The sequence below is a fragment of the Chaetodon trifascialis genome, chromosome 6, assembly GCF_039877785.1.
Source record: "Chaetodon trifascialis isolate fChaTrf1 chromosome 6, fChaTrf1.hap1, whole genome shotgun sequence".
In the NCBI taxonomy this organism is placed as follows: Eukaryota; Metazoa; Chordata; class Actinopteri; order Chaetodontiformes; family Chaetodontidae; genus Chaetodon; species Chaetodon trifascialis.
The window spans coordinates 8,424,391-8,437,518 of NC_092061.1; the positions used below are offsets into that span (position 1 = coordinate 8,424,391).

At 42.2% G+C, this 13,128-nt stretch overlaps 2 protein-coding genes across 2 annotated transcripts; one reads left to right on the plus strand and one right to left on the minus strand.

Annotated features, from left to right (window-relative positions):
• Nucleotides 1-893: 893 nt before the first annotated feature.
• On the plus strand, nucleotides 894-8,504 carry svopa (SV2 related protein a). Its single transcript, XM_070964570.1, has 16 exons — nucleotides 894-1,162; nucleotides 2,302-2,459; nucleotides 2,889-2,974; nucleotides 3,077-3,175; nucleotides 3,654-3,725; nucleotides 3,913-4,037; nucleotides 4,126-4,189; nucleotides 4,305-4,430; nucleotides 4,524-4,652; nucleotides 4,749-4,822; nucleotides 4,985-5,061; nucleotides 5,513-5,617; nucleotides 6,264-6,375; nucleotides 6,458-6,539; nucleotides 6,667-6,756; nucleotides 6,840-8,504. Exons 1-16 carry the CDS (start codon nucleotides 1,128-1,130, stop codon nucleotides 7,050-7,052), a joined length of 1,647 nt encoding a protein of 548 aa, XP_070820671.1. The 5' UTR covers nucleotides 894-1,127; the 3' UTR covers nucleotides 7,053-8,504.
• LOC139332548 (D-amino-acid oxidase-like) lies at nucleotides 7,911-12,600 on the minus strand. The gene is made up of 11 exons (XM_070964571.1): nucleotides 12,529-12,600; nucleotides 11,800-11,995; nucleotides 11,593-11,707; nucleotides 11,130-11,206; nucleotides 10,763-10,828; nucleotides 10,107-10,161; nucleotides 9,858-9,962; nucleotides 9,682-9,764; nucleotides 9,400-9,517; nucleotides 8,983-9,081; nucleotides 7,911-8,900 (listed from the first exon to the last, which is right to left on the minus strand). Exons 2-11 carry the CDS (start codon nucleotides 11,991-11,993, stop codon nucleotides 8,775-8,777), a joined length of 1,038 nt encoding a protein of 345 aa, XP_070820672.1. The 5' UTR covers nucleotides 11,994-11,995; nucleotides 12,529-12,600; the 3' UTR covers nucleotides 7,911-8,774.
• Between the last annotated feature and the right edge of the window lie 528 nt (nucleotides 12,601-13,128).

Here is a 13,128-nt window from a genome sequence, read left to right on the forward strand (position 1 = left end):
GTCTGAAACACTGCTGCATTTATTTTGATTTTGCTCTCACTGAAGAAAAATTAGACAATATATTTCTAGATTTGTTATTAATATTTTCTCACATATATAGGCTAGTGTGCTCTTGCTTACAAATAACTGTTTTTCTTCTTAATGTATTTATAATGTTGGCCATACATATAAATATCAATTTTCTGGTCACAAACCTCTACATCTCTTTTCTTAGATGCATTTGAATATAATTACTCAATCTGAGTCTGTCAAAGCTTTATCTTTGTTTTTGTTTTGATTTTTTTTTTTTTTTTTTTTGTTAACGTTTTCATGCACTTTTGCGTTTACTCAAATTTTCAAATAAAGTTTTTAAAAAAGCGTAATATATTGTGGTCAGACTTAAAGACTAGTAGTGGAAAAACAGAAGACCAAAACAACATGAGGATAAATAGATATTTTTAAATTCTGATATCATTAACACATTTTGGTTAACAGTTGCTTAATCGACATTGAAATGAAACCTAGCATATCATGTTTTGTGTACCATTTTTGTCTATTTGTACTCTGTTAATCTTATTTATCTAATTGAATTGTATTTCACTTGATTGATTTTTTTAAAATAATGTTGATCTAATGCACTTACATTAACTACATGACCCACTTTGAATTCCCCCTGTGTTTCAAAGGTGCTGCGCGCCACTTGCAGTTTTAATAAGAAAGAAACGGTTTAAATTTCATCAGTCAACTCAAATCTAGTTGTGCACAACGTGACACCGACGGGGCTGGTTTGGAGGTGTCCATAAATATAAATACTACTACTCTGAGAGAAGATTGCACCTTCATTGCATCACCTGGGCTCAGCTCAAACCTGGTGATCTGTGACAGTCAACCAGCCCACCCCAGCGAGTATTGATAAGTCATGTGTGGGACCACGGTGATCAGCAGGCAGGTACAGTCTGATCCTCCTCGGCTCGTCCTATCCACTCTCCCTCTCTCCGGGTCTCGTGCTGTGACTCGCGCACGGCGGCTCCTCATTGGCTGTCGGCGGACGCCCGGAGCGGGTCGCTCTCCTCGGTGCTGAAATCGCTGCTCGTCGTGATTGTAAACGGCGATGAGGCCAAACGGAGCGTCAGTCAGCAAACACCAAAATGGACGATGATCTGTTCCAACTGAGACAGCTGCCGTGAGTAGACCACAGTCTGCAGATGAGCGCCGTGCGGGTTTTATTCAGTCCATTTTCAGCCGCCACAGCGTGTCCGGCCGACGCGTCGCCCTCCGGCAGCCTCGCGTCGTGTTTGTTTGATTAGCTCGCCGGACCACAAATAGCGTGACATTCCTTAAAAGCAGCAGTCATTTAATATCAGCTCTCCAGAGAAATGCGGGATTAAGGAGGAAATAAAAACAACTTAGCATGCTCGGGCACCGCGGTTTGTTTACACTCGTAGCATTTTCCCGAGACTATTTTGGTTTGATTTATTCATAGAAAGCAGGTTTGCTGTGATTCCTAAGCTGGTCAGTTTTTTTGTCTTAACTTGTAATTGTGTTCGCTGTCATGACTCAGTGCTTAATCTGATTTATTTCAGCCCCGCTGTGCATACATTGAGCTAAAGGCTGGCGCACACAAGACATCCAGACAAAACATCACATATTGTCCTCTTGCGAGAATTACATAAAGGAAACGACACATGGATTCAAAAAATTAAACATTTTGTAATGCAAACCGTAGAAATTAGCGATTCTGGAATAAGCACGCAAATCTATTGTATTTGTAAAACAAAATTAATTAAAAGACTATTTTCAAGAGGTTGTTGCAGTATTGCTCTATATTCATTTATATGCACTTCTTTCTAGAGATCTTGACAATGAAAATTAGTGGCTGGACATCTCACAAACTCATCTGCAGCACCGATACTTAGCATTGAAAGTAGGTTATGTTATGTAATTACAGTGATTAAGGCATCACAGGCACCCTCCAAGTTCTCTTTGACTGTTTCATCCTCAACAAACCATTTATTATCTACATGTGGGTGAAGATTATACCTTCCATCTGTAGGACACAGGCTTATATCTGGGTGTTTAGGCTTTATAGGCTTGCCAAGCGGTAAAGAGCAGTGTGCAGAGCTGTCAGTTGCCCTGACATGGTTCACCCATAGGATGATATTACCAGCCATTCACAAAATCACAGCCTGAAAAAGCGAAGCAGCAGCCTCTGACTCTCATCTTTGCCCTGGCACTAATCATCTGAAACTCCCCTGATCAGATACGTGGTAGAGATGTTAGTCTTTCTGGCCTTTAAAAAAATTTATTCCTTTTTCTTTGTAGTGTTGTCCGCTTCCGTCGCACAGGTGAGAGCACGCGCTCCGAGGATGACGGCGAGAATAGAGAACAGGTTGTTAAGATTGCAGAGCAGACCGACCTGGAGTCTGTGGCGCTTGCAGATGGAGCTCCAGTTCCTCGGGAGTTCGCTAATCCGACTGATGGTACAGTATGACAGGGCTCCATCTTGCAACTTCTTGAACTTCCTGACTTTCCTTCCTCTCCAAAGTGACATGATCTCAGTCCAGTAATACTTTCATCATGTCAGTTTCCAACATCAGTAATGAAAGCTCAATCACAAACGTCACTTTGGCTTTCTCCAGAGGCGTATTTGCTGTTTAAAGCTCCCGGTTTAACTTTAAAACCATCATCAGAAGCATGTAGACATGAGAGGAAACACCAGCTTATTGGATCAATTAGATGATGTCACAGGCCTAACTCATTTGTAGGAAATCAACACATATTACCCATAACGGCCAATGCTCTCATCCTCAGCTGCACAACTTCAGTTCCTCATGAAAGCTCTTAGACCACCTTTCAGAGAAGGTTCATATCTGCTAATTGAAATATTTCCACATTGCTCATTCCCTCAGACACATTCATGGTGGAGGATGCCGTAGAGGCCATAGGCTTCGGGACATTTCAGTGGAAACTCTCCATCCTCACTGGTCTGTCCTGGGTGAGAACTGCTCTTCACTGAAAATACACCAGACACTGTGTAGGTGTGTGCATCCTTTCAGTCACCATATTGTGCGTCTCTTGTGTGCTTCTGTTTGCTCAGATGGCCGATGCCATGGAGATGATGATCCTCAGCATCTTAGCCCCACAGCTCCACTGTGAGTGGAGGCTGCCCAGCCTCGAGGTGGCACTGCTAACGTCGGTAATGGCTCTCTAATGTCTGTAAAGTGCTCTCGCTTGCGTGCAATATGACTGTCCTGATAGTTATTGACTAAGTGCTTCCAGATTGTTTTGAAATAAATGCTTGTATTGAACAGTGACAACCATGTGGGAAACAATAGGACCCCTAATGGTTTAATGTCACCAGATATGTGTTGAGATATTTTGATCTGAATGACTGTCAAAAGCATATTTACTTTTCAGAGCATGAAAGTACAGAGGAGTTACAGCAGGTTCTACTGCACAGAGAGGCCTTAAACAGTGCATATTTTTAAAAACATCATTGAACTGAGATGTAATTAATACATTCACGGTTCATGAGAAGATAATCAAATGAAAAAACCCTACAGTACTGTCTACAGTTTGCAACCATGCATGAATGGATGTGCGTAAAATCAGATATGTGCAGTGAAATTGCTGCAACATGTCCAATTATCATTCTTTTTTTTTCATCTATGCAGGCAGTGTTTATCGGGATGATGATCAGCTCTTCTCTTTGGGGAAACATATCTGACAAATACGGCAGAAAGACAGTAAGTTCTAATGAAAGCGTCTGTTTGACATGGATTTATATTTCATTTGTAGCCATTAGAAGTTTAGCTTTTGGGTTTCTGAATGGAAGTGATCAGACACTGCGCTGTATGCTCTCTGGAGGAGCCTTATCAGACCGCATCACTTATTCAGCAGCCTGTTATGTTTTCATCGCGTGCACACACACAGGGTCTCAAGATGAGTGTGCTGTGGACTATGTTCTATGGCCTGATGAGTGCATTTGCACCTATTTATGGGTGGATCCTCTTCCTCCGTGCACTGGTGGGCTTTGGCATCGGAGGAGCCCCACAGTCGTGAGTAACCTTCATTTATGTGTCTAATAAAAGCGCTGTAATTAATGATCTAAGTCAGGATTAACTGTGAAGTGTCCCTCATTGTCAGGGTGACATTGTATGCTGAATTTCTGCCTATGAAGTCCAGAGCCACGTGCATCTTGCTGATTGAGGTATGGACTGCCCTGTATGACTGTTTCACCCATCTTTTATCTACTTAGAGCTGTACGGCACTGAAATGCTCTGTTTGCTTGCAGGATTTTGCATCATTTTAATTTTGCCTTGCAGATATTTTGGGCACTGGGCACTGTGTTTGAGGTCCTCTTAGCAATCCTGGTGATGCCCACTCTGGGCTGGCGTTGGCTGCTTGGCCTTTCCACCATTCCTCTCTTCATCTTTGCCATCCTATGTTTTGTGAGTATGGCGCTATCAGTCTTGAAATGTTCTACAATTATGTAAGCATAAAAAATGACAGCTTTATATGTCTGGGGGTGGGGGTGGGAGCAGTGGCTTCCAGAGAGTGCTCGGTACGACGTGCTGACGGGGAACCAGGAAAAAGCTCTGGCCACACTGAAGCGCATTGCCACAGAGAACGGAGCGCCAATGCCACTGGGAAAACTTATCGCTGCCAGACAGGTTGGAGCCTGTTCCTGCAGAGCACAAACTCTCTGCACATCATTCATGTAGGTGTTGTTGTGTTGTGGATTCAGGTCTTTTATGTCTTTTAATTAGGAGGATCGCGGAAAGATCCGAGACTTATTTTCATCACATTTTCGCTGGACAACAGTTCTGCTGTGGTTTATTTGGTAAGTGGAGCGAATGATGATGCCACCCAGTCGTACTCTCAGTCACTGGTTTTCTTTTCGTCCTGACTCTCTGAAACCTTGTGCTCTCCAAGTGCACAGACATATTGATCTGCGCTTCTCTCTTCTGGCGAACCACCATTGTTTCGTCCTGTGTCTCCACAGGTTTGCAAACGCCTTCTCTTACTACGGACTGGTGCTGCTCACTACGGAGCTTTTTCAGGAGGGAGGCGCCTGTGGAAGTGAGTCACTGATGCAACAGCAACAGACACCCTCACACACTGAAGGACACACACTCATTTTAATTCGGTACGCTGATAAAAGAGACATTGTAGTTCAGTGACTTGTGTGTCGAATGCGCTTTACGTTTCTAAAAACCAAAACAGGGAATTTTGTATATATTTGGAACTGATGCGCTTCAAATGAATCCTGCTTCTCAGAGTGAGCGAAAGAATAAACCCTCAATTTAAAACATTAACGATGGATATAAGGGCATGAATAGAACAGAGCAATTCTTGATGTTATTGATTAAACCTGTGCTTTTTCTACTCTGCCCAGTCAAAATGTCTGCCATGATAAAGGTCTGTACATTTGTGCAATATGTTTTTTTAAGACCAACGCAGGCACCACAGCCCCAGCTGGTGCTGAGTGTATCATCTGTCCTGTTTTCTGTTGTTTTCTACCTCCCTCTAGTGTCCAAAGGTAATAAGAGGGAGCTCCGATGCAGTTTGGAGTGTAAATATCTGAACTCTGATGACTACAAAGACCTGTTGTGGACCACCTTATCTGAATTTCCAGGTACACATCAGTTACCTCTTCATGTCTTAACAAAGTCAGTCAGTATGTCTATTTTTATACAATAATTCTACTTATGGTAGGTATTTCCACTCGATCATTACTGGCTAATTATCCAGTAAATACTTACTAGATGCTGCAGCTATTGCTATGTTATTTCATGGTACTAAAAAAGTAATCATAAGAATGTTAAATACGATGTAGTTTCTACACCTTCAGGGTGTTTCAGGGGCAGATCAGTAAAACAGAAGGATCAGTTAAGTAGAACAGAATTAGCTTGTAAGTAAATCATCATAATAATGATTTTAATAGAGCTTTCTCACAGACGACACTTTGACGTAGAGACATTAATGCCCTGCTTGCACCGACGAAAACTACCAGATGACACCATTAATGTTATTAGTGACATTTGTCTTGTTTTTCATGCCATGACAAGACAAAGATTTGTGCACATGCTGATGAAAGCATAAATGAATCTGGGTAATTACTGCACTGTAACATAAAGAACATCCATCCATCCATCCGTTTTCTATGCCGCTTATCCCTTTCGGGGTCGCGGGAGGCCGGGTACACCCTGGACCGTTCAACATAAAGAGCAAACCAGCAGGTTTTACAAACATGGAATTTTTCATTTTGCATTGTCACACAGGCCTGCTGGTGACACTGTGGGCTATTGATCGACTGGGAAGGAGGAAGACCATGGCGCTGTGTTTCTTCATCTTCTCTATGTGCATCATTCCACTATATGGTTGTGTTGGGAGGTAAGGTGGATGCTGGTAAGACTGTCAAATAGGAAACTATGGATCCACCATTTATCCACCATTACTGCTTTCTCTGTTGCAGAGCATCCATGACAGTGTTGATATTCATCGCCAGAGCTTTCATTGCAGGAGGATTTCAGGCTGCCTACGTGTACACCCCAGAGGTGAGATATCCAACCAGAGTGCAGGTTTTTACTTGCAAACAGTTATTAATAAGGCTCAGATCAAATCAATAGACAAAAGGGAGGCAGCATCAGGGCAGCCTCCTCAGTATTTTTTGAAACTCTGCAGGTGTACCCAACAGCGACCAGGGCTTTAGGTCTGGGAACAAGCAGCGGAATGGCCAGAGTTGGAGCCCTCATTACACCTTTCGTTGCACAGGTAACACCCTTCACTTTTCTCTTTTAAATACAATACAAGGAAGAGGTGATCATTTTGGTTCGTCTGTGGTCTTCATCCTGCAGGTGATGCTGGAGTCATCCGTGTACCTGGCTCTCTCCGTCTACTGCTGCTGCTGCCTCCTAGCCGCCATCGCCTCCTGTGCACTGCCAATTGAGACAACAGGCCGAGGCCTGCAGGAGTCCAGCCACCGCGAGTGGGGCCAGGAGATGGTGGGCCGGGCCTCCTCCCACGGCTCAGGGAGAATCCCACAGTCCAGCTCCGGCTCCCAGGGCTGAGGACATATCGGCTGCAGTGCAACACGGGGAGGCGACCGCAGTGAGGAAAAGAGGCAAGGAGAGACAAAAAAAGCTTGACCAGCTTTCTGTGTCCATCTCCAGTCCCATCCTAAGACTCTTCAGTTTAGGCACCACAGTGACTCCAGACAGCCAGGCAGCACAATGTTATATATTATTATTATATAGTCTTCAACCACCATCGCTGTCACAGTTTTGCCACTGAATAACTGCACACAACTGCAAAAGTCCAAATGATCTAAAGGAGCGCAAGATTGAGAGAATAAACAGTGGACGACACGAAACAGTCTTGAACGAGCGAGAATTCAAATACTTCAGACAAAGTATTTGAATCCTGCTTTTCTAATTCAAGAGAAACAAACGAGAACATAGTGGGTAAAAAGTGTTACGAATCTTTTGAACGAGCCTTAAAACTACCTATTCTGTTGGTGTTGGAGAGACGTACTCTCAACCCTATGAAAAAGCTGTGTCTATTGGCATAATGGACTTAAATGCAGAGATAAGAAAGAGCATTATGTTGTGCACATGACTTGCCTGTTAAAATACACTAACTCAGCTTTATTAAAAGTACATTGCTGGAATGAAGAACAGTTCATCAAATCAGCAAACCATCAGATTAAATAAAGTCTGCGGCTCCTTCATTGAAGATTTACTTCTGTGAGGGCAGTGAAAGGACGTGCTGCACAGGGAGCCACTGACTCGTATACTCTGAGCATCCTTTTGTAAACCCTGTGTTAAATATGTTTTTTCTTGTGTCATTATTTCACATTTCAACAAGGATGATTTTTTTTTTTTTTTTTTGCAATAGAAATGAGGAAAAGGCAGGTGATGCCACATCATGTGTTGATCATCATGTGGTCATTTTAATTTACAGCAGGCTGACAAATCTGCCAAAGCCTCCGTCAGAGCGTAATAACATCAGTGGCATCTTACAGTGACAGTATTACATCATTATAGCAAAACTGGAACGAGTCCACAGATCCTGGACCGAAAACATGTAAGTTTATGTTGAAGTATTAGCAAATCTGAGTATTTTGGTCACCCAAAGCTGACTCCACCTAGTTCTTAATGATTGCACAATTTAAAAAGTGACATTAACATGAGCATATGGTGTTAAGATCTACAATCCATAGCAGGATGTTACATTCTGTCTTTCTGTAAATAATGTATCAATACCTGGTTTAGTTGTTGTCTTTGCTTTCATTTGTAACAAAGCTGATGTGGAGACGGACTTTGCCCGGTCTGCTTCTATACAGTAAGTAACACACTGAGCAAATTTTTGTTAAAAGATCAACTAATACAGTCCAGCAAGCTGAGTCTTACCTGCCAGTGTTTGAGATATAGTGCTGCATTAAGTGTCTGTGTGCACAGATTCTTGTCAACACACCGGATGTAAATGTGTATGATACTATAGTAAATAATCTTTCAAACAGAGGTGTGCATTCATGTTATTTATTCCTAAACAGTGTGACGACAGCAAGAGGTATTTTATAGAATTTAAATGCTTTTATAAATTATCCAAACCTCCAGTGGATTACAGTAAGTATGATTTTGTCACATAGAAAGGAATATCTCTTCCATGTTACATATACATTATAGTGAAATAACCATAAATATATATGGTTAGAAACAGTTTGTGCAATATGGGAGACGAGGCATGGAAACTTTAAAAAGGATCACCGATCACTTCTGCCAGAAATAAATTCACAAACGAGCTTTTGGACCTTGGCCTTTTTCCTCCACGATCTGACCGAAGAGCCTCGCTGCCTCCTGGGCGCAGCCTCGATGAATGGTGAGTCCAAAACCTCCGTGGCCATAGTTGTGTATCACCTGAATGACAGCCAGGACATTTAAGAATATTCTGAATGACCAAAATGAACATTTAAAGTACTACTTGGATATTAAAGTTTACCTCTATCGTAGTTGTACCAGACTGAATGGCCTCCCTCTCCAGTCTGACTTTGCTGCGAACGGGCCTGAGGCCGGACCAGTCCTCCACTATCCTGGCATGCTGAGGTTAGAGACCGACAAGACATGCAGTCATCTTTCTCGACATTTTGCCAAATTAAAGACATAATGTCAAGCCGAATGATCACCTTACAGTTTCTTTCTTTAGTGTAATCCAGTGGGTTGTATTTGGGGTAATTTGCCACCAAACTGTTCTTGTCACTGACATGTTTGAGGACTGAATTACAGAATAAGCATTCTAAATATAGATGTGTTACATACTTAAGCACTACAGAAGACTCATTGTTAATATTTTATTGCAGATGAGACAGACGGTCTTTTTATGGCTTCTCAGACAAACAATGTTTTGATAGCATCTCACCTTCAGACTTGGCTCGAGTTGGCAAGCACCGTCCCAGATTTTCTTATGGTCGGTGGAGTTGTTCTGTTCACTCCAGTTTCCTAACTGAAAAATCCCACCGACGGTCACCAGACGACTCCTGCAGACGCATGCGTTCAAAAAAAAAAAAAAACCACTGTAATCCAAGTCACAAGGGCTCTGACTGAAAGCAACAGCTGGCAAATGTAAATCCAAAAGTACCACAGAGCAGAGAAGGAGCTGTCTGCTCCTTAAGCTCAGTGTTCAGAGGTGTTTTGGATCTACCCTGGAATGATGTACGGAGAATTGTAGATTCCTTTAGTAGCACTGTGGGTCATGACCCAATGCTTGAGCCATGGAGCATCCACCTGAAGAACAAAGGAACAGTAATACGGCTCGACCGCTGTTTCCGTGGTGCCTGGTTATAGAAACTCCAGACAACTGAAGCTGCTCTCTCTCACCTTCACTATCTGGCCGCGGCCTGGTTTGAGCTCTGGGTCCGGCTGGAGCTCTCCTGATCTCATCCCTGTGCAGTTTATTATCACGTCTGGCCCTGTTTCTGCCAGCTAAGTGCAGGACAAACAAATATGACAAGTAATAACATTTTGTGAGTCTCTCTTAAGGTAAATAAGGATATATAATATTTTGGATCTTATACTATTACAAACTAAATATATATGCAACTATGATACTGAAAAGCCTTCACTGACCTCCTTGAAGGACTCTATTTTCCTGTGATAAAATCTCACACCCCTTTTTTGCAACCTGAGAATAACACAAAACCAGATACAAATTATGAGCATTAGAAAAGCTAAAAAAAAACAAACAAACTTTTTGACCTCTGTGAAAATGAAACTACTCCAGATTAAGAACCAGTTAATCTAGTGCATCAGACACTTAAGAGGTCATTCCCATCTGGCAGCTCTCTAAATCTACCTTTGCCCATGCCTGCACAATGACTGGAAGTCGTTAGCTCTCAGTTAGGGACTGAAGCACCACTTTATGACTCGAGTCTTCATGAATCTTTATGACCACTGTTGTTAAGTGTCATTCGGTCTGTTAAGTCATTTTCAATGGCAGCTGGGAATAATTGACAGAAATGACACTTAATGACAACAGTCATACACATTCATAAAGATTCTTTTATGTTCAAGAAAAGTGTCAAGTCATGGTTATGACAGTGGTATGTCAGACTTATGCACACTCAGCACATTCAGATGAGCCCTTTCATCTTTTTTACTGGCTAATAAATGATGCTGCAAACAGGCGCTGCACCAAAATGAACTGAGTTCAATGCAGGGATTGTTAAACTGTGGTTAAAAATCCAACACTGGAAAGAAACCTGAGAGAGAAGTTAATCACTCACCAATCCATCAGCCAAGGTAGGTATGTTTTGCCTTCCACCATGAGAGCAGTGTTGAACCACCCATAACTGGACATTTCAGAGGAGACAGATGTGTTAGAGCTGGAGGCACAGAATTATCCACCCAGTCCTAAATATTAGTATCTTTGATTGGGAACCACACAATGTATTGTTGAGTGAGATAAAAACAGAAGCAGATTTTGCAAACATCAACGATGCTCAGGGCATAGTTCACATATGAAACATTTATCTGCCTGCCCTGTGATCCCACGTCAAATGTTTGCCATGGTGTGAAAACAGATCACTACCTAACTAATAATTAGCGGCTCTGCTTTTCGTTCTTACAGTGTTTTGCTTTCAGGTCACCTACTTGTATCCAGGGAAGATCTGCAGTTCTCGCTCTGTGAGCTGTCTGAAGCCCAGGACTATATCTTTAAATGAAGGATCCTGCATTCAGAAACAAGCCACTCAGTACGAGATCACATCATGTATGTCCTAAAGATGTGGTGGCTGTTTGCTAACCCGAGTTGGAGTTTAATGTAACCCTTGGTGAGGCCTCTCTCTTTTGTTTTCCAGTCATTGCAGACACTCCGCTCTGTGCAGCTGAACAGAGCCCTACTGTCAGTCAGGCTGCATACTAATGGCCTTTGTTTATAGTAGATAATGCACTGGTATGTGATAAATATATGAATGGGTTATGTGAACTATATCTACGTTTTCAATTGCACATTGCCTTTGCCCTTGGCTGTAAAATGATTCTTAAACAGGGTCAAGTCTTACATTTGAACTCACTGCGCAAACAAAGCACAAAGTGCAGACAAAGCACTACTCACTGGGGTTGGTTTAGTGAAGAGATTGTAGCCAGACTGAAGGAATATACCCATTTTTACAGACTCTGGTGAACTGAGGCAGCCCAGCAGGTAGTCAAATGTCTCTTTATTCCATTTCCTAAATGTGAGGAGAAATGTAGCATCCAAAAAAAGGCCATTTTTTGCAGATAAAATGGAGAATCATAAGAGGGTGACAGAGAAGGCACATACGTCTCCTGGACTTTGCCCTCATCGTACAGATATGGTTGCCAGAAGCCAGCAGCTCCATCACTTGTGGTCAGTGGAGTGAAACGGTCTGCATACACCTCAATGGTCAGTGGACTGACAACAGATTGATACTGCTCATAGATGCTCTGAGCCGTTGACAGGCCGATGACTCCGGCTCCAATCACTGCCACCCGCATGTCTGAATGTGAGGAGAAATGCAGAATTTTAAAAAATCATTGCAACCCACGTCTGGTTTAACAAGAGACAAAACAGAGCCACATCGGAGACTTACTCACCCACACAGGCATCCTACATGTAAATCGTATACGTAAACATCTGGATCTCTATTGTATTGTACTCTAACGCACTTTGATGTGATTGGATAAGGTTAGAAAAGTCTTATTTTTAGTCTTATTATCATTATTAAACAATATGTTATATGACAATGTTATTATTATTCTTAGATTGTATAGAATAAAGAATAACGTGTTTACAACATCTCAAAATAAAAATTACCCACTGGCCAAACATGCAACATCTGAATAAAACTTCTGCAGTCTCGACAGTTTATAATAGGAGAGTCATTTAACGAGGCAGCACCTCAGAGCAGATGGCTGACGTGGAAAACTTGACCCTTCTGTAAATTCTGCATAGTAGAATTGATCGGATGCAAATACTTAACAGGTTTCCAAATAAAAAAAATTCACTGGTTTCCAAAAAGTTCTGCTTTACCTTCAGCCTCGTCGATCGCCCACAGCTGCAGGAGTTCTTTGAGCGTGGTCAGACCAGTTAAAACCTCTCGAGTCCACTGTCACGTGGGGAGGTGGGATGGGGGGCGTGGCGCTGCGAGGCGGGGCGGTGACAGCTGCGGCTCTGTTTACAGTGACACTAAGTAAATGTACAGGTTAATTATATTTTTCCAAATATTTTAGTAGTTTGATGCTTTACTGTCGCCGTGTAGGAACAAATGCAGGACATTACCCACATGCATAGTTTTGCATATTGTATTACTGTAACTTGGTCAAGCAGGGATGAACATAAGAAGCAATTCTTGTAATTCTTATTAATAATAATAGTATTACCCCTGTGCTTATTACGTTAGGATTTATCAACACAACTGCCGTGAAAAAGGCCCCAATCCCCATTGTAGTTCCTATGATATTCTCCATTTATACTTCTGCACTTCCTCTTTCTGTCCATGCTGGCTCCTTTCACAAGGCCCTTTTCAGGTCACTTTTACCCCCAGCAGGACACACCACACAGCAGCTTTAAGGTAAACACAGATGTCACCAATAACATTAATGACGCCTGTGATAATGGCCAATTAACTTC

Coding starts and splice junctions, on each gene's coding strand:
- svopa (XM_070964570.1), top strand. CDS start 1,128: ATGGACGATGATCTGTTCCAACTGAGACAGCTGCC. Junction 2,975..3,076: donor TCCTCACTGGTCTGTCCTGG/GTGAGAACTGCT, acceptor CTGTTTGCTCAG/ATGGCCGATGCCATGGAGAT. Junction 5,618..6,263: donor CACCTTATCTGAATTTCCAG/GTACACATCAGT, acceptor ATTGTCACACAG/GCCTGCTGGTGACACTGTGG.
- LOC139332548 (XM_070964571.1), bottom strand. CDS start 11,993: ATGCGGGTGGCAGTGATTGGAGCCGGAGTCATCGGCCTGTCAACGGCT. Junction 9,518..9,681: donor TCTCCGTACATCATTCCAGG/GTAGATCCAAAA, acceptor ATGCGTCTGCAG/GAGTCGTCTGGTGACCGTCG. Junction 8,901..8,982: donor CTGGTACAACTACGATAGAG/GTAAACTTTAAT, acceptor GCTGTCATTCAG/GTGATACACAACTATGGCCA.